The 23,435-nt window shown below is 49.9% G+C and overlaps 3 protein-coding genes across 12 annotated transcripts in view; 2 read left to right on the top strand and 1 right to left on the bottom strand.

Annotated features, from left to right (window-relative positions):
* The window catches only part of CSNK1G1 (casein kinase 1 gamma 1), a gene marked incomplete at its 5' end in the record, with an annotated part of 95,925 nt that extends 89,973 nt beyond the window's left edge, over positions 1-5,952 (top strand). For 3 of the 5 annotated variants that reach the window (XM_079767790.1, XM_079767791.1, XM_079767789.1), the window contains one exon: positions 1-5,949. In XM_079767790.1, coding sequence (XP_079623916.1) covers positions 1-55 — 55 coding nt within the window. In that variant the 3' untranslated portion in view covers positions 56-5,949. The other 2 variants (XM_079767792.1, XM_079767793.1) reach the window with 2 other exon arrangements.
* Positions 5,953-9,450: 3,498 nt separating this feature from the next.
* On the top strand, positions 9,451-15,801 carry PPIB (peptidylprolyl isomerase B). Its single transcript, XM_079768540.1, has 5 exons — positions 9,451-9,637; positions 10,317-10,430; positions 11,309-11,402; positions 14,769-14,953; positions 15,464-15,801. Exons 1-5 carry the CDS (start codon positions 9,503-9,505, stop codon positions 15,584-15,586), a joined length of 651 nt encoding a protein of 216 aa, XP_079624666.1. The 5' UTR covers positions 9,451-9,502; the 3' UTR covers positions 15,587-15,801.
* Positions 15,802-15,938: 137 nt separating this feature from the next.
* On the bottom strand, positions 15,939-19,133 carry SNX22 (sorting nexin 22). 6 transcript variants are annotated; one of them, XM_079768542.1, is made up of 8 exons: positions 18,985-19,133; positions 18,551-18,634; positions 18,056-18,160; positions 17,455-17,549; positions 17,101-17,133; positions 16,793-16,860; positions 16,506-16,711; positions 16,259-16,396 (listed from the first exon to the last, which is right to left on the bottom strand). In XM_079768542.1, exons 1-7 carry the CDS (start codon positions 19,057-19,059, stop codon positions 16,533-16,535), a joined length of 639 nt encoding a protein of 212 aa, XP_079624668.1. In that variant the 5' UTR covers positions 19,060-19,133; the 3' UTR covers positions 16,259-16,396; positions 16,506-16,532. The 6 variants fall into 6 exon arrangements, with proteins under 6 accessions (XP_079624670.1, XP_079624672.1, XP_079624668.1 ...); XM_079768544.1 differs by lacking the exon at positions 16,506-16,711 and having other exon boundaries at positions 15,939-16,396; XM_079768541.1 differs by having other exon boundaries at positions 16,265-16,711.
* Positions 19,134-23,435: the final 4,302 nt, after the last annotated feature.

The following is a 23,435-nucleotide window of genomic DNA, read 5'->3' as shown; positions in this document are numbered from 1 at the left end:
GTGCTGCTGTTTCTTTAAGAGGAAAAGGAAGAAGACTGCTCAGCGCCATAAGTGACCAGTGCCTCCCAGGAGTCCTCAGGTCCTGGGGACTCTGACTCGATTGCACCTGCAGCTCCTGCCATTTCTCATTGGAAAGGACTCCTCTGCAGGGGATGGTGGAGATCCAAACCAAAAAGAAGAAAAGAGATGCCCCCAGAAGGAGCCAGTGTGGGCAGCCAGGGCCCAGTGGGTCAGTGGCTGTCCCCACCTGCCTGAGGCTCTGAGCAGGTCCCAGAGCTGCTGCTCCTCCACTGCTTGCCCTTGGGGCCACTTGGTTGACTCTCCTTCCTATTGTTTACAGTGAAGGTGTCATTCACAAAAACTCAAGGACTACTATTCTCTTCCCTCCCTTAGTTTACTCCTGGTCCTTGCCCCGCCCTCAATCCTCTCCAGCACTAAAGCTAGTGAGTTGAAGGCTTTGTCTGCCGAAGGAACTCTAGAAGCTGGGCTTGTGGCCAAGAAGGTAGGAGGAAGATGGCAGGCCTGAGCTGGAGAAGAACCTTCTCCACCTTCCAGGGATATCTGGCTCCCTCTTCCTCTGTGCCTGCCCAGCCTCCATCCTCAGCTGGCCATGGGGTACAGTTTACTCCCTCCCTCCCTCTTGTGAGGTTACACTGTAGGACACAAACTGTGAGAAATCTGCAGTCTACTGTCCCCATGTGTTGGCGTTCTTAGCTTTCTTGACAAGTGAACTCTATTCTCCAGTCAGTAGTAGAACAATGCAAATTGTTCTGAACAATGGAAAAAAACTGACTTTATTGCACTTTTAGTTTATTGGGGTTTTTTTGTGTTTGTTTTTTAACAAAAAACATGGCAGATGCATATTGTGTCTGGTTATATTGGGAGTTTTACTTATTTTCTGTTTTGAGGGGGATGGGGCCAGCCAAGCCATTCAGAGAGAACATGGGTCCAGAGGACATCTCAATGGAAAGAGTTGGGTCAGCAGCACCCAGAAGAGAAGAAGCCAAACTCTATGTCATTCTGAGTAAACACTCAGGTTGGCAAAGAAACATACTTGAATTTTCATTCATCTTCTCAGCTACTGAAGAATGTCCTACCAGAGCCTCTTGACCTTATCAGCCTGCAGTTTGGACAACCTAACCTCTACGACACATGGGATGAGCCAGCCAAGCCAGACCATGACCAGGAGATATTTTATCCCAGAGAAGGAGATAACTTTAAAAACAAACAAACTGAAATATCTGTTTCCTCCACTGCCAGGGACTTCCAACTAGATAGCCATGTGACTTCCTTACCAATTTGGGGGAACAAAATTAGCGATGAAACAGCTACCACCATATTACCACTAGTGGACAAAAAGAGGAGGAAAATGAACCTGCCTTCCAACTGCCAAAGGAAACTCAGGATTTGGCATCATAGGGCCAGAAAATAAAACTGGTATGTACTGTCTGCCCCGATAGCTGAGTTAGACATGTGGGCTGGCCTGCCTTATCAGAAACCAAGCACCTGCAGATTTTCTCCTGGCAGGTCCACAGCAGCAGGCTTAGGACTCGGTACATGGGGCTGGAGTAGCAGGAGGGTGAGATTAATTGGTGCTGGAGAATTCCAGGGGAAAGGAGACTGAAATGAAAGCTCTGAAATTATCTTCTTAATTAGACATATACTCCTTCCAAATAAGATGGCCATGCATCTAGAGCTTGTTCTCCCCAGTATGCTCTCCGCCACCCACCTAGTCCCCATGGTGTAGTCACACGACATGCTGCCATAAAGAGTCTTGGTTCCTCATTCATTGCTTTAAAAAAGTATTAATGTATAGTTCATCTTCCCATGCTCAGTTTTCATTTGAGTTCAGTGACTTATCCAAACAGTGACCTCTTGTTCCAGATGTCATAGAGGAGAAGAGATTGTTTACATCAGGGAACGAGGTCTTCTATTTGGGAGTAGAGATAGCTAAGCATGGAAGACAATGGCTCATGACTTATTTCGGTGGTTTTGGGAACAGAAATCATTGCCCCTGACTTGAGGTGTAGGGCTGTCTTTTGGATTGGAGGGTATGGGGATACTTTCTGGTAGTTGGCGTTTCCTGACAAGTCCCTTGATGAATGGAACAGAAATAGTAGTAGCATGAAACAGAATTACGGGCTTCCTCTGTTCCATCAGGCCTTGCCAGGAAATACCATTCCCCTGGCTTCAAATCTGCTTAGCTTACATAAAGATTGTAATCTTCCATTTCTTTTAAAAGAAGTTTCCCTGTATACAAAACAGTGGCTGGGAGGCACAGTACCGCACCCCTTCCCCACAAGGATTTCAAATATTGGGATTTGTTTCCTTGACATTATCTAGTGGTTAAGGTGTAATCACTGAAACTTACATAGTTTCTCAGTTGGTGTTTGGGCAACTCTAATTTTCTGTATAGAAAAAGCCTTGCCTCTCAAGGGAGAGCAAGGGGAAAGGGTGGCAGAGCCTGGAGCCTCTTGGCACTCCATACCCTACTAAGTGCCTCCCCACCCCCTGCTTCCACAAAAAAAGCAAAGGCAGTGACCAGCTTGGCTGTAGGGCAAGCCCCCTTGCAGCTGGGTTTGTGATTTTCTTGATCTTATTTTTTTTTTAAAAGCTAGCTCTTGAGGGGTTGAATCTGAATGAATTGTTTTCACTCTGCCCTCCATAAATCTCTTGCTAGATATTTGATTCTCATAACAAAGATGAAGGCCCAGGCCCCTCTGGCATGCAGGGGAATGGTGATCCTTCTAGGACCATTGGCACTGCAAGGCGGTCCCACACCCCTGAGAAATTGTGATTTTCTTTAAAAAATTTTTTTAGATGAGTACCTTTTAGCCATCAGTTCTATCCCCAACAGTACATCAGGGCTCCCTCCTCCGCTCTGTTGCTATAGTTGCTTAGCAGTATGCCTCAGTCAGGTCCTTGGGGTTGGGCACTCCCTGCGCCCACCACCTACCCAAATCCACTTGCTCTGTAGTTTTTGAGATTTCTTCGTTTCACAGCCATGATGCCAATTCCTTTGGAATTGATGTGATTGTTTCTGAGTTAGCATTAAGTACTAACATCTGTTCCTACAAAATCCATATTATACCATTGCGAGTTCTCCTAAGCCCTGCACACCTTCAGGCATTGCATCCTGAGCAGATTGAGGCTAGCAGGACAGGCATAAAGGGTCCTTCCCTTGTGACCAGAGCATGACTTGTGTCTGCGAAGTCTAAGCAAGTAAGGGTTGATCACTTACTCTACACACCTTGGCGTTTCCCAGTGATCTCACTCCAGACAGCTCTGCAGGGGTGGGCAGAGTGTGCCAGAGCAGTGTGCTTTCAGGACTGCCTTAATTAACACTCTCCTGCTATTTTGGGTCTGTCTAGGAGTCAACAAGATCTAGAGAGGTACAAGTCAGGTGACTAGGTTGGGCTCCAATTAAAGCTCCATTTTGCTTTGGAATGCAGGGGCAATAGGAGACAGCAGGATCCTGGGGTTTGCTGTAGAAGTGCTGAATGCCTGTTAATCTCAGTGAACTCCAACTACATAGAAACAGCCCCTACCATTAGCCAGAAGAGGTGTCCACTGCCTCTAAAGTAACTTCCATCTCAGTGCACTGGAAATGTACACTGGTAGTACATGTTCAGTGTCGATTCTCAGTGTTAGTAATCACTTTCAATGTTAGAAATATGCAGTGATGGTGATGTTATGTCAGAGTGGTTACTACGGATCATAGCCTTAACTTTTTATGCAAAAGATATAACTCTGTACCCCCTCCCAGTGAGCATGCATTTTTCAAAAATAAGTACTTCCATGGCAGCCTAGAAAGCATCTTCTCAAAAGAACTTGATTGTTCTTCTGATGCAACTCTCCTCCGTCCACATGCCTCTTGTGTCCCAGTCACCTCTTCCATATTCATAATTAAACCCGTTTTCCATTCCCAGTGAGTTGCCCTGATGTTATCTCCAGTGTCAGAGCTACCATGCTAGGGCTAGAGTTTCTCAGACTGGGTGGAAGCTTGCAGCGCCATATAGCCAACATTTCTTTTGCCAGTTCACTGCCACCATCCCTGCCATTATCCCAAGGTGGGCAAATTCCAGAAACCCTTAGGGAGCCTGGATAACTAGGCACACCATCTGGATTGGCCATGTAAATAACAGGCACTTGTCTCTGGGGTTTTTGCTTTTGCTGACACCAGGGCTCCAGGCAAGTCCCTTCTAGAGGTTGATGGACAGTGACTCTCAGTCTTCCCCACAGTGGATTGGTAGGAATCAAAATGGGATTTCCATGGTTTTGTTTTCTTGTGGGATTTTTATTTTTTGGTGGGGTCGGGGGGGATGTATATGAACAAGAGGAAACCTTGGCCCTTCTGAGGGCTTGCAGAGTTTTGAGCAATTTTTTAGCCACAAATCTTGGAAGTCTCATCAATCAAGCAGTCTTAACATGTTTGCCCTAACTCCTTTTGCAGGTGACTAAGTGAAAAAGAGTAGGTTTCTTCATTGTATTCAAAATAGTAAGTAGATTCCCTGGATATAGACAATAGTAGTTGACATATTTCCTCAAAAAGCAACCAGGAAGTCCACTCCAGTATTTGTAGATCAGCTTACAAAGGAAAAAAATGAACGTGTACTCCATATATTTCTAGTGTGATTACCAAACTTGATGTTATTCAGAAACCTCAGTTTGGTGGACAATTTCTTTTATTAGTTTCCTTCTTTACTTCTCACAATCATCTTTCCAGTGCCATCACCACCTTCAAAGTCGCAGCTCAGAGGGCTATCCATGGTAGTAAAGGGGGTGCAATGCAGACATCCCAGTGACACACACGAGAGGACAGCTGTCCTGAGCGTCCCTTCCCCCCACACCCCTCTTTCAGGGCAGCTGAGACCTTTTCAGTGTTCCTCTTCATGAGCTCCAGACCAAATCCCAGGCCAGCCCTTGTGCCGAAAGCTTTTTTAAGAGGCTTATCAATTTGTTAGGAATGTCTCAGGAAAGATGAGCCATTTCTTTGGAGGAAAATATATTTATGGATGGTTGTGTGTGGTTGCATTTGTATGCTTGTGTCTGTGTGCTCATTTGTGTGCATTGCACTTCCATAAAAACTCAGCCCAGGCTGCAGGGATCATGTGTTGTGAATATCCTTGGAAGTAAACAAGTAACAAGTGAGCTTCTCAAATTAGTGTCATACCACGCTGGTTCTGGGAATGAGCCCCATTTATCAAGCAGAAGAATAAAGAGCAGAAAAGATAGAGATAGAAACCAAAAATATTATAAGCCCTCCCCAATGGAAAATAATGTTGATTCATCAATGCCCATTTTGAATACGTGCTCTAATTTATTATATTATTATTTTGTTTGTTTCATTCATCTTTGCCCATTGTACTTTTAAAAAGATATTGGGATGTTGATTGCAATTTTTTGAGACTAGATAATGTATAAATCAGTTGTGGAAATCAGTTTTAATTGATGTGTGGATGTGTCTGATCATTGTTAAATGCCTTTTTTTTTTTCCTCTTACCTATTGTTTTAGATGTGTAATGTTGTTTCATAAACCCTGGCACTGGTCACAAAGCTCAGCTGTGAAAATGAAACTTGTAGTATTTTTAAACATGAATGTCAATTTCAAGTGTATTTGAAATTATTCCTCCAGGAGAGAGATTTGTAACATCATTAGGAAAACCTCCTCTGCAGAGGAAGTAGCCTTCTTTGGAGAACATGGGAAAATGGGTCTTGATAAGTTATCTCAAAGTAGCCCATTTCCTAGGGCACCATGGAAAACACAAATGTGATCTTTAAGTATACCTCTTCCCCAATTTGGGGAGGAAAGGACTCAGTTTGCACCCTTTTTGTATGTAAAATAAAATGTCCTACCTTTCTTGGCTAATTTTGTTTGGTTGATTTTTCTAGTTTTTATCTCCCCTTGCTAATTTGTAACTTAAGAATCTGGCTAGGACTAACTTGGATAGGATTCAAGCCTCCAGTGAATGAAAATAATATCTGATACTTTGACAGTCTTCATTTATTTGGGCTATACATTGCCTTCTCTATGGGTCACTATAAAAATGAATATTCCTGCCCTAGCTGGTTTGGCCCAGTGGATAGAGCGTCAGCCTGCAGACTGAAGGGTCCCAGGTTCAGTTTCCGGTCAAGAGCACATGCCTGGGGTTTCGGGGCCTATCCCCAGTAGGAGGCGAGCAGGAGGCAGCCGATAGATGTGATACACTGATGTTTCTCTTTTCCTCTCCCTCTAAAAATCAATTAAAAATCTAGCCCTAACCGGTTTGGCTCAGTGGATAGAGCGTCGGCCTGCGGACTGAAGGGTCCCAGGTTCGATTCCGGTCAAGGGCATGTACCTTGGTTGTGGGCACATCCCCAGTAGGGGGTGTGCAGGATGCAGCTGCTTGATGTTTCTCTCTCATCTGATGTTTCTAACTCTCTATCCCTCCCCCTTCCTCTCTATAAAAGATCAATAAAATATATTATCAATTAAAAATCTAAAATATATAAATAATCCTGGCCGAATTTGGACATTCACCATTAACATACTAGTTCCAATATCCCTGTGGTTCTTAGGTGGTGGAACACCAGGAAGTTAGGGTCTGCTCTATGGAACAGCAATGAATAGAGTTTTATAATTCTGCTCCACTAATGAGGAACACCTATACAGACAAAAGATATAACTGGGATATGCAATATAAACTCATAAGGGCATATATTGGCCACAGAAACAACTGCCAGTCTGGCGTGATTGGTTGCATTTTTTCTGTTGTTTTTTTCTTTGTTTCTTTTCACTATTCAATTACTAGTAAGGATTTGTTTTTTTCACTGGCAGGCAAGGAAAAACAGGAAAAACATTTAAGATCTTTATGAGAGAAAAACTTCACATTGAGACCATTTTATCCACCAAACTTATTTTTTTTCTTTCAAAAGTGGTGGAAAAGGTGGGGGGAGAAGGCTGTTTTTATGCCATTTTAGCATTTGCTCCTCATGTTGAGAAGGCTACTTTGAAAATATAGTTTGGTGAACATTTTTCTCAGTGGCTTCGGTAGCAGTGTAAGATCTATGAGTGGGGAAAAGGGCTTCACAGACCCACAGAGTTAAGGGGAAGGGAGTTGTTTAGAAGATTATCTTTGTCAGTGCAATGATTTTATCTAGAAGAACCTCCTGATTGAAGTGGTCTGGATTAAGGTGTGAAGATTCAAAAATAGCAGATGTTATTTGTGTTTATGTGAGATTTGTCTGTTGCAGCTCTGCAGCCAGTGTAAGGAAGGACAAGTTAAACTTATGCCAGTGGCCAGGCATAACCTGAAACTTAGGTCAGCACCTCATAGAGACCCAACTGCAGAGTTTAGGTAGAGAAACAGACATGCCTACCTACAATCTGGGCTGTGAAGACCAAAAATTTTTATAATTAATCTTTGAAAATTAGTTTTAAAGATGTTTAATAACATAATAGGTGCACGTTTTGGAAAGATGTACTTTGGTGTGTGTAAGACTTAGGTACTGAAGTATATATGTTGTAGACTGAACACCAAGTGTGTGTGAATACCTGAAATAGGGATGGGAAGGCATCTAACAACCATCCCTGATCTTTCTGAAGGTCTAGAAAAGGGAGACTAAAACTAAGGTCTTGGCATGTATCATTTCCCGTCTGGGTGCTAATGTGACACTATCTCAACGATTACTTGTTGAGCACTTAGCCCTGCAGCAGGTTTGGGGGAGCTACAGTATACACAAAAGTGCAACACAATCGGTGCTCACAAAAAAATGTAGTTACTTGGAAAAATAGGTAAAGGAAGTTAGTTGAGCCCTAGCTGGTTTGGCTCAGTGGATAGAGTGTGGGTTCCATTCCAATCAATGGCACATGCCTGGGTTGCCGGCTCCATCCCCAGTGGGGGGCATGCAGAAGGCAGCCAATCAATGATTCTCTCTCATCGATGTTTCTATCTCTCCCTCTCCCTTCCTATTTGAAATCAATAAAAAAAATAAAAATACACACACACACACATTAAATATATTTTAATTGCTTTTTTACAGAGAGGAAGGGAGAAGGATAGAGAGTCAAACATCGAGAGAGAGAAACATCAGCTGCCTCCTGCACACCTCCTACTGGGGTTGTGCCCGCAACCGAGGTACATCCCCTTGACTGGAATCGAACCTGGGACCCTTCAGTCCGCAGGCTGATGCTCTATCCACTGAGCCAAACCGGTTAGGGCAATAAAAATATATTTTTTAAAAAATATTTAAAAAAAGAAAGTTGAGCCCTGACCGGTTTGGCTCAGTGGATAGAGCATCGGCCTGCAGAGTGAAGGGTCCCAGGTTCGATTCTGGTCAAGGTCATGTACCTTGGCTGCGGGCACATCCCCAGTGGGGGGTGTGCAGGAGGCAGCTGATCGATGTTTCTCTCTCATTGATGTTTCTAACTCTATCCCTCTCCCTTCCTCTCTGTAAAAAATCAATAAAAAATATATTAAAAAAATAAATAAAAAATAAAAAAAGAAAGTTGAAAACCACACTAGATCCATGTATCCCTCTCACAATGATGTTTCTCTTTAAAAATCAATTTAAAATCTTAAAAAGAAAAGCCCTAGTTTTCTCAGTGGTTAGAGCATCGGCCTGCAGACTGAAGGATCCCGGGTTCAATTCCAGTCAAGGGCACATGCCTCGGTTGCAGGTTCAATCCCCTGCCCCGCTCTTGGGCAACCAATCGATGTGTGTGTTTCACTTCGATGTTTCTCTGTCCTGCATCCCTTCCTCTCTTTCTAAAAATCAACGGAAAAAATATCCTCCGATGCGGATTAACATAAAAAAAAGAAGAAAAACACAAACAGTGGTTTTGCGCATTGACTCATACAGCAATAAGCATAGTAAGATTAGAGAAGGAAGAGAAAAGTGACAGGACAAAGTCAAAAGTGGGTTTTGAAGCAAGTTTTGCAAGGAGCTGTGTAAGTCATACTCTGGGTACGCGTAAATGTGGAAACTACCACACCCTAACCCAATTTTGTGGTTGACTGGCCCAATACGGACAATTGTGAGCGCCTCCAGACCCTGTCCACTCACTTCCCAGCTAAATATCCCCGCCCACCCCAAAGACTTCCATTTCCGCCAAGTCAGAGCTGCCTGGCCGCGTGACATGCCGCTCTGCATGCTGGGTTTTGTAGTTTCTTCAGAAACCCAATCCCCGCGCTCTTTGAGGGGGCAACGCCTTCTGCGGCTCCTTTTCCTGTAGGTGGGCATTAGAGGACTGGGGAGCCAATGAGGCCGCAGTAACGTGGCAGCCACCCACGAGCCCGCGCCTTCGCCCGCCCCACCGGGAGCCGGGCCCCGCCCCCAGGGGGAGCTACTATCAGGCGCAGACCCGGAGGGGGGAAATGAAGCCCTCCTCCTCCTAGGAGGCCTGCAGAGGCCCCGGCCTCCCCTGCGGCCGCGCTCGGTGGAGGCGCCGGGGCCCACGCCGCCCGGCCCTCACCTGCTTCCGGCCCTCGGCTGCCCGAGCCGTGCTCCCTTCTCCCCGTGGATGCTACGCCTCTCGGAGCGGAACATGAAGCTTCTCTTCGTCGCCGCCCTGATCGTGGGCTCCGTCGTCTTCCTTCTGTTGCCGGGACCTTCCACGGCCGATGAGAAGAAGAAGGGGCCCAAAGTCACCGTCAAGGTCCGGCTTCCCTTCCCAAGCCCTGCCCGGCGGGGCCCGCCCTCTGCCGCCTGGGGTCGGCGTGGGCATTCTGGGCTCGGGCTCAGGCTCAGCTCCTCCCTAGTCCCCGGGCTGTGGCCTGGTGACGCCTGGATGGTCCTCCTCCATTCAGACTAGAGGAAGAACCGACCCTCCCCGAAACCCCTGGCCTGACCCCGGAGTTGGCCTCGGGGATGCCCGGCTGGGGCCGCACCCGCAGCCTCAGAGAAGTCCATTTGCAAATAGCCCGCAGTGCTGGCGAAGTGGTGAGAGATCACGTCTGCCAGATCGTGAATCCTTTCTCTGTTTAGGTCAAATTTTAACCAAGTACAAAGCACAGCAATACAGTTTAAACTTGTGTGGTTGTTTTTTGGTTTTTTTTTAATTGCTGCTGTTTTGTTTTCTGATGTTACTTTCTGGAGCCTGGGAAGATTGTTACCCTGTAGCCTAAGGAAAGTGTAAACAGGTTTCCTGGGAAATGGGCCTGGAATTCTCATTAGATTCTCATGGGGTTTTTGTCCGCACCAAAAACAGATTCAGAAACACTGCTTTAAAACAAGGCTTTGTTTTCTCTGCCATCCTCAGGGTAACTTCTTGGGCCCTTCTTTCCCTAACAAGGCCCCTGTAAACAGGCTGAATTTAAAATGCTCTTTTTCCTCAGGTGTACTTCGACCTGCGAATTGGAGATGAAGACATAGGCCGGGTGGTCATAGGTCTCTTTGGAAAGACTGTTCCAAAAACAGTGGATAATTTTGTGGCCTTAGCTACGGGAGAGGTAAGTGGCTAGAGCAGAGGGAGTCAAATTCAAACTAACTGAAGTTGGCAAGTAACGCTGGCAGCAAACAGCGCAGAGCGTGGCTCTCAGTACCAACTGACTGACTTGCCGTGTTGGCAAGGGGAGCCCAGTATTATCATGTCTTGAATTTTTTTAAATGAGTCCAGAAATCTGGATTTTTCTTTTTAAATTTTATTTTATTTTTAAATATATTTTTATTGATTTCAGAGAGGAGGGGAGAGGGAGAGAGAGAAACATCAATGATGAGAGAGAATCATTGATCTCCTGCCTTCTATATGCCCCCTACTGGACATCAAGTCCACAGGTCGATGCTCGGAGTCACACCCGCTGGGCATGGATTTTTCTTTTTGAGAAAATTTCTCAGGCATTGCAATAACCAAAGAAAGCATGTCTGTGGAAACTACAGTTTGTGGCCGCAGCACCAGAGCTTTCTCTTAAGAGTAGGGGCCCAGAGTTTCCCAGGTTTTAAGAAAACAAGTGCCCGATTTAAGAAAGTTTATATTCCAACCTCTCATTGGGTCGGCAGGTAACCTTTTCTGGGGGTCAGTTTTTTTTGCATCCGTTCTTATAATTAGAAAAAAATGAGAGGGAAAAGGCAGAGGCATTGTGTGAAGCAGAATTATATGAAGCCTGGGAAAGGTGTGAGCAGGAGAATGCAGGCTAGCCCCTCCTGGCTCTGTGTGCTCCGAGCCTGGCTTGTGGTCACTGCTGGCTCCGCAGCACGTTGAGCGATGACTGGCCAGCAGTGATGTCGCTTCTATGAGCAGCAGTCGCTGTGGGCTGGGTTCCTGCAGGGTCTGTTTCATGTGTGCCTGGTGCCTCATGCCACCTCCTCACCTTCTCATCCCTTTTCCTAGAAAGGATTTGGCTACAAAGACAGCAAATTCCATCGTGTGATCAAGGACTTCATGATCCAGGGCGGAGACTTCACTCGGGGAGATGGCACTGGAGGTAACCCGGGTCCTGCGGGCAGAGGGCTCTGTCTGTGCAGCCTCCCAGACAAGGTCCCTTTCTTCCCCGGCTCCAGGCAGCCCTGTCACCTGCATGGAGACCAGCTGTACAGGGAACCCAGTACAAAGGAGGGAGTAATGGAGGGTGAGGTGAACATAATTAGGTAGACTTGCTGGTCTAGGCCTATAGCCTTGGTGACTTCTCACAGTACCTCGTGGTGGGAGGGGAGCAAAGTCAAACACGAGTAGGTGATTCTAGGTCAGGCATGCAAAGCCTCTGGGCAACCTCGGGAGCCCCAGCGAGGGTGGGCAGAGTTGCCTTCCTTGGCAGTCTCCTACCAGAGATCCTTTGCCAAGAGCTGACTGCGTCTCTCTGCATCGCTTGTGAACAGGACAGACAGATACCCCGGGCTAACCCACAGGTGGGCAAAGAGCCTGCCGTTCCCTCAGGCTGCATCTACAGCTCACCCCATCAATGAGTATCTGTTGGGCCAGGCTCTGCCGAGGACACAAAAATCAGGGTGGTAGCAATTCCCTGTCACTTCCAGTACCTGAAAACTCATAAATTGGCCCTAATCCGGCCTTTAGGACTCAGGCTCTGTCTTCAAGTTATCACCTCGGTGGAAAGAAGTAGGAGAAAGCCTGGGCAGGCAGGCCATGCAAACAATCTATAATAATAAAAGGGTAATATGCTAATTAGACCAGAGGTCCTTCCTTCTGGACAAAGCTACAGCAGGCGGGGGCCGGGGCAGAGGCGGCAGTGGCCAGAGCCAAGGCCCTTGCATGAATTTCATGCATCGGGCCTCCAGTACAGGATATAATAGCTAGCAGCAGGTGGCAGTGGAGGAGATGGCCAAGCAGACACAATCCAAAGGGATGTGTTGTTGGAGTCAGATGCAGTTGGGTGTGACCCGGTGTCTGCCACCTTCTTGCTTTTCAGCCTTGCAAGTGAGTTGTCGAGCTTTCGTTTTCTCTTGTGTAAAGTAAGAGTGGTAAGAGTTATGGGTGCTGGGAGGGTCGGGTGAGATCTTGAGTGTAAGTTCCCGGTATGTGGTAAGTGAAGTCAGCCATTGCCAGAGTGCTGACAAGTGCCGAGCCTGCATGGAGGTAGTAGTCACTTGGGACCAAGGTTATCAGGAAATGGCCTTGTGAATGTGAGGAAAGATTTGAGCAGGGTCCTGGCTGGGGAGAATATGAATGGGGAGATGAGGCACGATTAAGTTGTGGGCCCAGCTGTGTTCGGCAGCAGGAACTTTGCCAAAGGTGGGGTCAGGAATGAAGTAGAGCACACTGCTTTGTCCTACCTGGAGGCTCCGCTGAAAACCTGAGTGGGGGGAAGACCGGTCTCAAAGGAATTTGAGGAAAGTAGTATGGCAGCAGGATTCAGGCTGGCCAGGGGGCTGGCGTAGCTATGCCTGGGTAGGGCAATGTGGGCTGGAGCCCAGGCAGGATGGCCTAATGGGCAAGGGCAGAGATTCCAGGACCAGACCCCTTTGGTTTGAGTTGCAGCTCTGCTGCTTCCTAGCTTGGGCACCTTCAACCTCTCTGTACCTCAATTTCTTCACCTTTGAAATATGGTTACTGGATCCTGCCTTATAGGAGGGGGTTTTATGTGTAAAATGCTTGCAACAATTCTCTGGCATGGTTTCTTACCACCCTAAGCAGTAGCCATTTTTGCCATGGGAGCAGCAGGAGGTAAGAATGGATGAACCAATGATGGGAGTGGGGGGGCGGGGAACGACAGCAGTAAGCAGAGGAAAAGTTGGCAAATAAGTTAACTGATGTCCAGAGGGAGAGATTACTAAGTATGTTGAGGTTAACACGCAGAACTGTCCCTTTAAGTTAGGAACTCCTGAACTCCTCGTATCTTGGGAAAGTGATTGGAGCAGGGGATGTGGATTTGTGGATTGTCTGGATAGCAGCAGCAATTGAAATCCTGATTTACAGAGGATTCTCACATGGGGAGGCTTTTAGCTGGCAGCCCAGCCAGGAGTTATTGCACAGCAGTGGGAGAGACCAGTTCATCTGGGTGTGGGCCTGAGAAGTGGGGCACAGGCTGGGACATGCCCACCCCCACCCACCAGGCTAGATTCCTGGTTTTCAGTCTTTTCCAACTTGTTACCAAAGCATGTCAAACGTGCAGCCCGCTGGCCGCGAGTTTGACATGCATGTGTTACACAGAAGGATCTCCCTAATTAGCATCAATCTAGGAAATTTCCCCACCTGGTTCCATTCTGTGGCACCACAGGGTGAAAATAGTTGTTTTAAAGAGGGAAAAAAGGCTTTGAAAAGTGTTGAGTAAAACAAAAGTGAAAATTACTTTATTGCTGGGTTTCTTGGGGGCCTCTGGTTCACTAGTTCACAGTGTGAATCTCTAGGAGATGGGAAAAGAGGTAGTATTTCTCCTGTATCTTAGGATCGCTGAAACGGTCTGCTCTCGGCTCCCTTTATCATGTCCCCTGGCCCCTTATGGAGGGACACTTACATACATTCATTGCCACCTTTTATTTTCTGTTCATTTGTTGGTAAGAGGCTCTAGACCAAGCATGTCAAACTCGCATCTGGCCCACAATGAATATTTTTGTGGCCCAGCCAGTATAATGGTTTGAGCAGTTATTTAGAATTATGAAATTTCAGTCTCCTGTAGGGTACAGAATTACCAACATTCACCTTGGGTCAGTTTTGAAAGTACTGTGAACAAGATTTCCCCCAAAGTAGGAGAGAGAGTAGCAGAGAAGAGATGCCAAGTGTCAGGAGGAAAACATTGATTTTTATCATTGCTCTTGTTCTTTATTTTTATACTATACTTTTCGAAATAAACCTACGTTTCTATGAAAAATGAAACTTGTTTTTTTGTGGCCCACATAAACTTAAACCTTATTTGGCCCGTGTTAGCCTTTGAGTTTGACATGCTTGCTCTAGACTTTGCAGAATCCAAATGGCAGCTGCTTCCTTGTCTTTTGTGCTCTCGGGAAGAAAAGCTAGTCAGCCCCGACATTCCTCCTCTTCTGGAGGGTTCTTACCTCCTGCCCCTGCATTCTGCAGTCTTCCTCCACCCAGATTCTCCCATGCAGGCCTCGGGCCATCACCAAGGCTGGTTGTTAATATGTGCCTTATTTAAAAGCCATAAACGATATTCTCAGAGTAATCATTCATGTGGGCTATTCCCTAAATCAGCCTGGCCTCGTGCCCCACTTGGTCTATCAACATGGTTTAGCTCCAAAGGCCAGAGGGTAGGAAGAAGACAGCTCTTAATACCCCTGTACTCTACTTGAGCCTGGCCTGACACAGGACAGGTTGAGGCCCCAAAGATCTGCTGAGTTTGTGCCAACTTGGGTCCCCTGACCTACACTGTCTTTCTTCCCAGGTAAGAGCATCTACGGTGAACGCTTCCCCGATGAGAACTTCAAGCTGAAACACTATGGGCCCGGCTGGGTGAGCATGGCCAATGCTGGCAAAGACACCAATGGCTCCCAGTTCTTTATCACAACGGTCAAGACAGCCTGGCTGGATGGCAAGCATGTAGTGTTCGGCAAAGTTCTAGAGGGCATGGTGAGTTTCGGAGATGAGGGCTAAACATGGGCAACTCTCACCAGGGATAGGACAGACCTTGGGGCCAGGGCAACCTGTATTTTATCCCCTCAGACCAGTGTTCCTGTCTGTAAACCTGGGGGGGTTTAAGATTAGCCTGCCTCTCTATGCTCCCAAGTCCTGAATCTTTCTAGACCCCAGGCATAGGCCAGCCAGGCCTCGTTGAGGTTGTACCACTGCAGGGACCTCCCCATTCCATCACCCGGCACCACCTGGAGGTGTAAGGGCCCTTGGTACCGACTCCCCAGCCACTCTCCGCTCAGCCTGGGTCTTACTTCAGAGGATCAAATTGCCTGCATCCTCTTGTCAGAACTGGGTTCTCCCTGACCAAGATTCTAGGATGTTGGTGCCTTGAGGTTTGTACGCTGTTCTTCACATGAGTCTCAGTCCTCCCTGGCCCGCACTGGGGCCTGTCTCCCTTGAGTGGCAGATCTCCTGACCCACCCTGCCTGCTTCTGCCCTTTCTCCCAGGAAGTAGTACGGAAGGTGGAGAGCACCAAGACGGATGGTCGGGACAAGCCCCTGAAGGATGTGATCATTGCAGACTGTGGCAAGATCGAGGTGGAAAAGCCCTTTGCCATTGCCAAGGAGTAGGGCCCCAGGGACAGTTCCCTCTTGAGCGACTGTGTTTGGGCCTGTTGCCCTCTCTGGGGGGTGAAGACAGCCCTCCACAGGGCTCTGTGCTGCACCAGCCCTAGTGCCGAAGTCTGACAGAGCGGACCCGCCCCTCACATTCCATAGGCCCAGTTTTGTAACAAACTTCTACCAATGCTGACCAATTAAAAAAAAAAAGGTGGGTTTTTTTATAATCAGTGTGTGGGCTGGGTTCTTGGGCTGCAACATCTCTGTTCAAGTCTGTGGCCCAGCCTGTCGGACTCCTGAGGCAGTGGCTGCTTGTCCCCTCCTTGGGCTCCAGCCTGAACCCTTTCCCCAGATGCTACCCACAAACTGTCGAGCTTTTGCTTCTAAACTTTGCCAGCTACTATGCCTCAACCTTTGCTTGCCCCCCCCCTTACCCTCCCCCCAAAGGTGAAGAAATACACCTGTACCTTTTCATAGCCTACCTCCTAAATTGACTCTCCCTTTATCCTCATCCTCTGTTGTCCCTACCCGGAGTGCAGGTCTATCACCCAGCCAGTGGTGCAGTTGGGTTCTGGGCCTGGGGTGGGTAGGTCCGGGTCCAAGCCAAGGGGGACCCCACCCGTCTCTAATAGGGCTCCAGGAGAGAGGCACGTGACTGTCCTGGCAGGTGGTCCAAAGGCCTCTGGGTGGGTCAAGGCATTGGTGGCAAAGGTGCAGGGTGACAGGGAGCCTCTGGCTGGGTGTCCACTGTGTCAGCGGTGCTGGTGCTGAAGCTGTAGAAGCCCTGGAGCACGCCGTTCACCACCACGTTGGGCAGAGGCTCTGGGACAAGGAAAACAGGAGGAAGGGGAATAGGAGGTGTGGGATGGCCACGGCCTCAGGCCTGCAGCTCCCTGAGCCCCTGACAAGGCAGCAGTTAACAGCTGGTCACCTGAAATGAGACCTGGGCATTCCCAGTTCACATTCTGTTCGCATAAGCCAGGCTGATGGGAATGCAGACCGGGGAGCCACGTTTGCTGCACCAAGTCTGCTTCTGGAGGGGCGTGCACAGCAGGCCCCAAGGCACAGCAGCAGCAGGGCAGGCACGGTCCGGGAGGAGGGCAGTAGGAGGGAGCTGCTGCCGAGCGGTCCTGGGAGCTGAGAAATGGCAAGCTCACCCCCACTCCCACCGATTCCTGGGCCCTAAATCTGGGTTATAGGTCAGAGGCACCCTCTCACCTGGGGATGAGATACAAATGTAGGGGTCCACGCAGAAGCTGATGACAGGCCGGTGGTACAGCTGCGAGCTAGGAGGAGAAAGGGTCTTGAGCAGTGCAGAGTGAGGTGGGGCAAAGTCTTCTATTGGGTGAAGATGGAATTGAGATCACTAACGATCCACAAGGAAATCGGTGAGTGGGCAGTGGTGTCAGGAGCGCCCACAGGAAAACGCGGACCAGTAGGATGGGCAAGGCAAGCCAGGGGCCGCAGACCAGCCTCGCAGCCTATGGCCACCAGGGGGCAGCGAGGGCAGGAAGAGTCTAACTTGCCTGCTGTCACTAGGCAGGAACTCCCCCAGGGCTCTGAAAAGAAGAAAGAGTGTGAACTGCCTGGGGATGCTCACGGGAGCATGAGGAAGGGGTGGAGCAACGGAAGACCAGAGCTTCACCTCCCAGGGGGCCACTGCTTCTATTTGTAACAAGCTCAGTTCCGGTGGGTAACCAAGGCTCTACGGAAAACCGCCCCCTGCCCGGGTCAAGAAAGCTGACAGATGCAGGGGGTCATGTCTCAAGGCCTGGCAGATGTGAGCCCCTAAGCCTTCACCTGCTTGCTGCAGAGAGCCCCTTTCCCCCAACACTGGGGCCTCTCTTGCCAAGCCATGGCCCCTGGAGGTGCTCACTCACTCCCAGCTGCTGGCCTTGGGGTCTGTGGGGAAGTGCCGAAGACTCAGGAACTCCAGTAGCTCCTTGGGCACATCCCGGTTCAGGTACAAGATGCCCTGGAGAGGAGCACACAGGAAACCCGTCAGACACAGCTATGTGACAGCCCAGTGCAAACTGAACACAGGAGTCCTGCCAAAATGATTACAAAGTTCAAGACCGCCAGAGTTTAAACCAAGCTCAGGGCCCTTCTGCACACTGGGCCCTGGGTGACTCCACAGGTTTGTGCCCACGAATCTCCCTGGCCTGTCATCTGGCATCCCTGTGCGGGGAGGAGGGAAAGGTCCTAGCCCCACATCGCATCATGAGGGCAATGCAGGATCTCACCCAGGAGGGGAAAGGAACTAGCAGCAGGTGACCCCAGTTCAATGAAAGTTCAAACTCAACTGAATTCAATTAATTTTCATTCTGAAATTACCGCTCAGAAAATTGAGGCTTGGGGTAGAAAAAATCACGCCCAAGACGTGCGTCCCCTCCCCTCCCCCCCGCATCCCATGCCCTCACACGTCTCTGGGTCACACCTCTAGACCAGCGGGCTGGGGGCAACAGGGAGACCCAGGCCCACCTGGATATAGGCCTCCAAGCCCTGCCGCCGCTGCTCCAATCCTCTGGTCCTCCAGTTGGGCAGGCGTTTCGAGGGGAATTCGGGCACCTTGTACAGTTTCTTGATCTGCGGTGCGATCACAGTGTCTCCACTGAGCCCTTAAGCTCCCTTCACCCTAGCAAAAGCCCTCCCCAGCTCCCCCACCCGCTCCGTATCCCCAAAACTTCAGGCTCTACCCTAGGATGGACGCAGGTGAATGTGGTTGGGACAGGGGCGCGAGAGGGCCCAATACATGCAGACGCCCGAGCGTGGGCGCAGGGGCATGGACAGTCCCGGCTGAGAACTGTCCCTCGGCCCATCCGCAGCCCGCAGGGAGGGCAGTGCCCAGGACCTGAGCCCTCCGGGGAATGGAGTGGTAACAAGGGTGGCAGAGGCGGGGCCGGCAGCTCGCACGCCCGCCTCCCAGGGCTGGGCAGGAGCCCCGCAGGGGTCTGTCGGTCGGCGGCGCCGCCTCACCCGCTTGTGTAGCGCGTGGAACTCGCTGTAGCGCCTCGGCACGGTGTGTCTGCGCCCGCGGTACCGCACTTCCACTCGGAACACCTGCGGGCCGGGAGCGAGCAGGCGGGTGCGTGAGGCCCCCCGCCGGACGACCGCCCACCCGCCGCGCTTAAAGGCACAAAGCGGCCTTGGAGAGCCGCCGCTCCCTGGGGACCCTCGCGCGTTCCCCACACTCTCGGGGGAAGGGGCGAGCGGACCTGCCCTCTGCTCCTCATGAGTCCGGACCGCCGTCCTCAGGGCTGACAAATCCAAGCGCCCCGTGGCCGTCGGCAGGCGGTCCCCCGACGGTCTGGACCGCCGCTCTAGGAGCTCCCAGTCCGGGGAGAGGGATCCCCATTGCGCTCGGCACCGACGGGTCCCCGCGCTCCTTGCAACCCATTGCTCCCACTCACCATGTGGCTTTTCTCTGGGCTCTGCCTGGGCGCCTCGGCCTCCGGGCCCACGGACGGAATGTGAACTTCCAGCATCCGCGCCCCAGCCTCTGCCCCTGCTCGCGCGCTCGCAGCCGGAGTTCTCCTGGCGCAGCCGAGACCCCAGCGGGGCCGGCCCCGCCCCTCGGCCCCGGGCCCGCCCCGTGTGGCCCCGCCCCGGGCGTATCCTCGCTCCGCCGGGTCTTGCGAGGGACTGATTAGGTTACCAGCAGCGTGGCGGGAGCAGAGACCCGCCCCAGAGCCCTGTGGGGTTGCAGTGCGGATGGGGACAATTTGGCCAAGAGGCATCCGTTTGTCAACATTCGCTGAGCGCCCACTGACTGTCAGACATGCGGTGAGCCAGTATTTCACCTGCTCTTTGTTGAACACCTTACTAAAGACTAGAACCTGTGGGCACTGGGCATGGAGGGAGCCGGGCGCCTACCTTGGGGGCCAACCAGGGATATTCCTTGTGTTCCTCACACCTATCCCATGCTGCCCCCATCCCCTTTCCCCCACCTTCAACTTGGCCCCTGTGAGAGCGGCCGCGCCTGGGTAAGGCTTGGACCCCATCTGGATTTTTTTGTTTTGTTTTTTAAATTGATTGATTGATTTTTAGAGAGAAAGAGACATCGACTTCTTGTCCCACTTATTTATGCATTCATGGGTTGCTTCTGTATGTGCCCTGACCAGAGCTCTAACCTGCCACCTCTGGAGGATGCTCTATTGGACAAAGCCCCCATCTGGTTTTGATGTGCCCCTCCCCCAGCATCCACAAGCCCCTTCATTCATTAGTGTTCTTGTGTTTGTTTGTTTTTATGTTTTAAATCCATTCATTTTGCTTCAGGCCCAGTTTGCCAGGAAGAGGCAGTTTAAGGTCTTAGACTCTGCTTTGGGTGTCGGCTTGGATTTCCCAAAATGTGTAGACCTGTGCTCATCTGCAAACTTGGGATAATATGCCTCTCCCAGGATAGGGTATGGAAAATGAGCGATATGACCCCTGTGAAGCCATCAGCAGGGTAAGTGTTGAAAAGATGGCAGCCTGTGGGCTTGTCCTGGAGGCAGGTGGGTGGTTGGTGCCCAGGGCAATCGGTGGGGAAGAGGGACTGTGGGAAGACGTGTCACCTAGGCTGCTCTTGCCCACCGCTCTGGGCAGGGTCTTCCTGGGCATGTGGCAGGATTTAATCCATAACTCTCTCACCCCCTGTGATAGAAGGATCTCTGCTCCTGCCTCTCGGCCCCCCACCCCTCAGCCTAGAGGGAGCTGTTCCATTCAGCAGAGTCCCCTCCACTGACTTCCCATACAAAGGCCTGAGTGGGTGGTGGAGGCAGGGATGGCCCGCCTGAGAGGGTTCATACCTAGCAGGAGGCCTGTGGTGGGAAGGAGGAAGCAGAGTATCTGAGTGAGGTTGGGGAGCCACTGGCTCACTCCATCCCCCCTAGAACAGAGGTGCTTCTGAGCTGGAGCAGAAACTCTCCATTCCCACCTCTGCCCCCACAGAGGCTGAAATGATGGCCCCAAAATGGGAAAAGCAAGTCTCCCCAACACTATGTCCCACACTTTCTTCCCCCAATTCCATTATCACAGGGGCCTTAGAATCGGGAAGCTGGAACTCCCTGGAAGGGAAACAATCCGCCAGGAGGAGAAGTGCTGGGGTTTCATTTCCTCCCTTACACTCTAGGGCCCCCGACATTCAGGTGTTACCACCAAGACCAGGAGACCTTAGTTCTTGTTTTCTTGAGGGAAAAATTTCAATCAATAGACAACATGTAGAAAAGCAAACAAGAATGTATTGACCACAGCAAAAATATACGTAGGACCGTGAAACAAGGAAGGCCATAGAAGCAGCAACAGGAGAGCCCAGGCCGGGCTGCTGGGCTCACTGGGAAGTCAGAGAAAAGGGGGCCTTGGAGACAGGGTTAGGGGGTTAGCTCAGGACAGCTGCCGGCTGCCCATTGTTCCCTTGGTTACAAGTCTCATGGGGTCCCTTAGAGGTTAGGGGTTACATGCCTGAGGGGGGAGGGGCAGGAGTGTGCTCCCTGCAGGGACCCTTCATTTGCAGGGGTTTTAAAGGCTGGGCATTTAGGTGAGGTCTTAGGGGAGAATCAATAGACTGTTCATCAGCTTTATGCTGATGTACCAAAATGGGATTTAATCTTTTTAAAAATATATATTTTATTGATTTTTTTACAGAGAGGAAGGGAGAGGGATAGATAGAAAGTTAGAAACATCGATGAGAGAGAAACATTGATCAGCTGCCTCCTGCACACCTCCTACTGGGGAGGTGCCCACAACCAAGGTACGTGCCCTTGACCGGAATCGAACTTGGGACCTTTCAGTCCGCAGGTGGACGCTCTATCCACTGAGCCAAACCGATTCCAGTGAGGTTTGATCTTTTAATTTGTCCTTGGGTGTGGTTGGCAAATGGCACTAATTGGATTTCTGTTATCTGTCTCCTTGAGCAGGTGATTTAAGCTATTTACCCTCTGGTTGGGGAGAAGTGCAAACCATTTACTCTTAAGTGTCCTTGGTTAGGGAAGATGGGATTCACTAGGTGGCTGCACACTGTTTAGCTGTCTTAGTTCCCCTATTCCCTAATCTGCTTGTCCTGAAATTTTCTTACCTTCTTGCTATTCTGTAACACAGGGACCCTGTTCTGCTTGTCCTACTGTCTGGGACCCCCAGACCTCTAAACTGCTTGGTCACCCATCCTAATGAGCTGGCCTCTCTATCTCTATTTCTAACCCCTAGAAAACTGCTAGTCTCTGAATGGATCTCCATTTTCCCATGCCTCCCTCCATACTTACCTAGCAGCACAAACTATCATCAAGGCATCTGCTTAAAACCTTCCAAAGGCTTCCCACTACTCTTAGAACAAAACCCACTCTCCCCTCCACGGTCTGCAGAGCTCCAGTGACCCAGCTCAGCCTCTGTCTCTCCTCTTACCGCCTCTCCATGCACACTGACCACCTCCAGTTCTTTAACCCTAACGAGCTCTTTCCTGCCTCCGGCCCGTTTCGCTTGCTGATTCATCTCCCTGGAACACTAACCCTGACTGGTCACCTGATGGGTTTAGCTTAAAACTTCCAATATTGAGCCTAAAACTCACCTCTCAAAGAGGCCTTCCTTCCTGATCACCTTGTCATATCATCCTGTCTATGCACTTACTCCAAAATGTAGCTACTGTTTATTGTATGTCTCCCTGGTTTCCCAGACTCTGCGCCCATCAGGCCAGGGACCTGGCTGGTCTTGTCAGTGTTTGCTGCCATGGTGCCAAGCATGTGGAAGACACTCAAAAAGTAATTGTTGACTGAAAGACTATATGAATGAATAGCGGAGAGGGGTGTTGGGGAATGAGGGAGAGGACGGAAGGCCTGGGAGAGAGGCAGGAGGGAGCGGGGTGCCAGGGGGTTCTTAGAGGAAGGCCAGCATGGGGATAACAATGGGAATGTTCTTCACGCCTTTAGAGTTCTCTCTCTCTCTCTCTCTCTCTCTCTCTCTCTCTCTCTCTCTCTCTCTCTCTCTCTCTCTCTCCAGATGGCTGTCCACCTTGGTATTTGCTTAATTTCCCAGTGTTCCTGAGAAGCCTCAAATCCCTGGATTTTTATCACTAAATTTATGTTATTTTTTCCCATCACCATTTATACACAGAGAGACTTAACCCTTTGCACTCACTTGCTTTTTTCTCGATTCCTGCTACCGGTGCTAACCGTGTCGAGTCACACTCAACATCCGAGTGCAAAAGGTTAATACGACTCATTTGTAAAAATCCACAGCATTCCATGGTGCTGAAGTGAAGATGCATGGAGAAAACCCAGGCCCATTTAAGACGTCTTTGGGGAGACAGAGCAAATTGTGGAAAATAGTTTCCTGAAAGGAGATGATGGAAATCCCAAAGCAGTGATTACGTTCAAAGGAGAAGTTTGTTTTCTGTGCACTTGAGGCGCTGGCCAGCTCAGTGAGCCAGACTCTGTCTGAGGGTGTGGAGCCCTTCAAAGGGGCTCCCATTTTTAGAACGAGTTGTCTGCCTGGACAAATCCGTGTCTTTGCTCTGCCACTCTCTAACACATGAATTTAATGTCCAAGTTTCTGGGGGAAAGTTGGTTAAAAATACTGGTTGGTCACATTTTCTTGGCCGGGGTGTTTTCAGATCAGATTATAGAGCAGTGGTTCTCCCACTTCAGCAGCAGCAGCAGCAGCAGCAGCCACGTGGCCTGGCCGATCTCAGAGGGCCCTGACCTGCTTTCTGAGTGCCGGGACCTGGCAGGGAGCCTCACAAGTTCCTGGCGATGCTGACTTGGGGACCACATTGTAGACACGGTCTCTTAACTCCCACAGCAGCCCTGTCACTGTGCGGACGTGCAGCCTGGAGGTGAGGGTCAAGGCCCGCGCACAGAGCAGGAAGGCCTGGGGCTGGCGGTGTCCCCCCTGA

This window comes from Cnephaeus nilssonii, assembly GCF_951640355.1.
Source record: "Cnephaeus nilssonii genome assembly, chromosome: 4".
NCBI lineage: Eukaryota > Metazoa > Chordata > Mammalia > Chiroptera > Vespertilionidae > Cnephaeus > Cnephaeus nilssonii.
The sequence above is the reverse complement of the archived record's forward strand: the minus strand, read 5'-3'. Positions and strand labels throughout refer to the sequence as shown.

Excerpts from the sequence above, each read along its gene's own strand:
- SNX22 (XM_079768542.1), bottom strand. The coding sequence starts at position 19,059 with ATGCTGGAAGTTCACATTCCGTCCGTGGGCCCGGAGGCCGAGGCGCCC. Across the intron at positions 18,161-18,550 it reads TCCACGCGCTACACAAGCGG|ATCAAGAAACTGTACAAGGT; the intron begins GTGAGGCGGCGC and ends ATCGCACCGCAG. Across the intron at positions 16,712-16,792 it reads CATTTGTATCTCATCCCCAG|CTCCCAGGACCGCTCGGCAG; the intron begins GTGAGAGGGTGC and ends GCCATTTCTCAG.
- PPIB (XM_079768540.1), top strand. The coding sequence starts at position 9,503 with ATGCTACGCCTCTCGGAGCGGAACATGAAGCTTCTCTTCGTCGCCGCC. Across the intron at positions 10,431-11,308 it reads TGGCCTTAGCTACGGGAGAG|AAAGGATTTGGCTACAAAGA; the intron begins GTAAGTGGCTAG and ends CCCTTTTCCTAG. Across the intron at positions 14,954-15,463 it reads GCAAAGTTCTAGAGGGCATG|GAAGTAGTACGGAAGGTGGA; the intron begins GTGAGTTTCGGA and ends CCTTTCTCCCAG.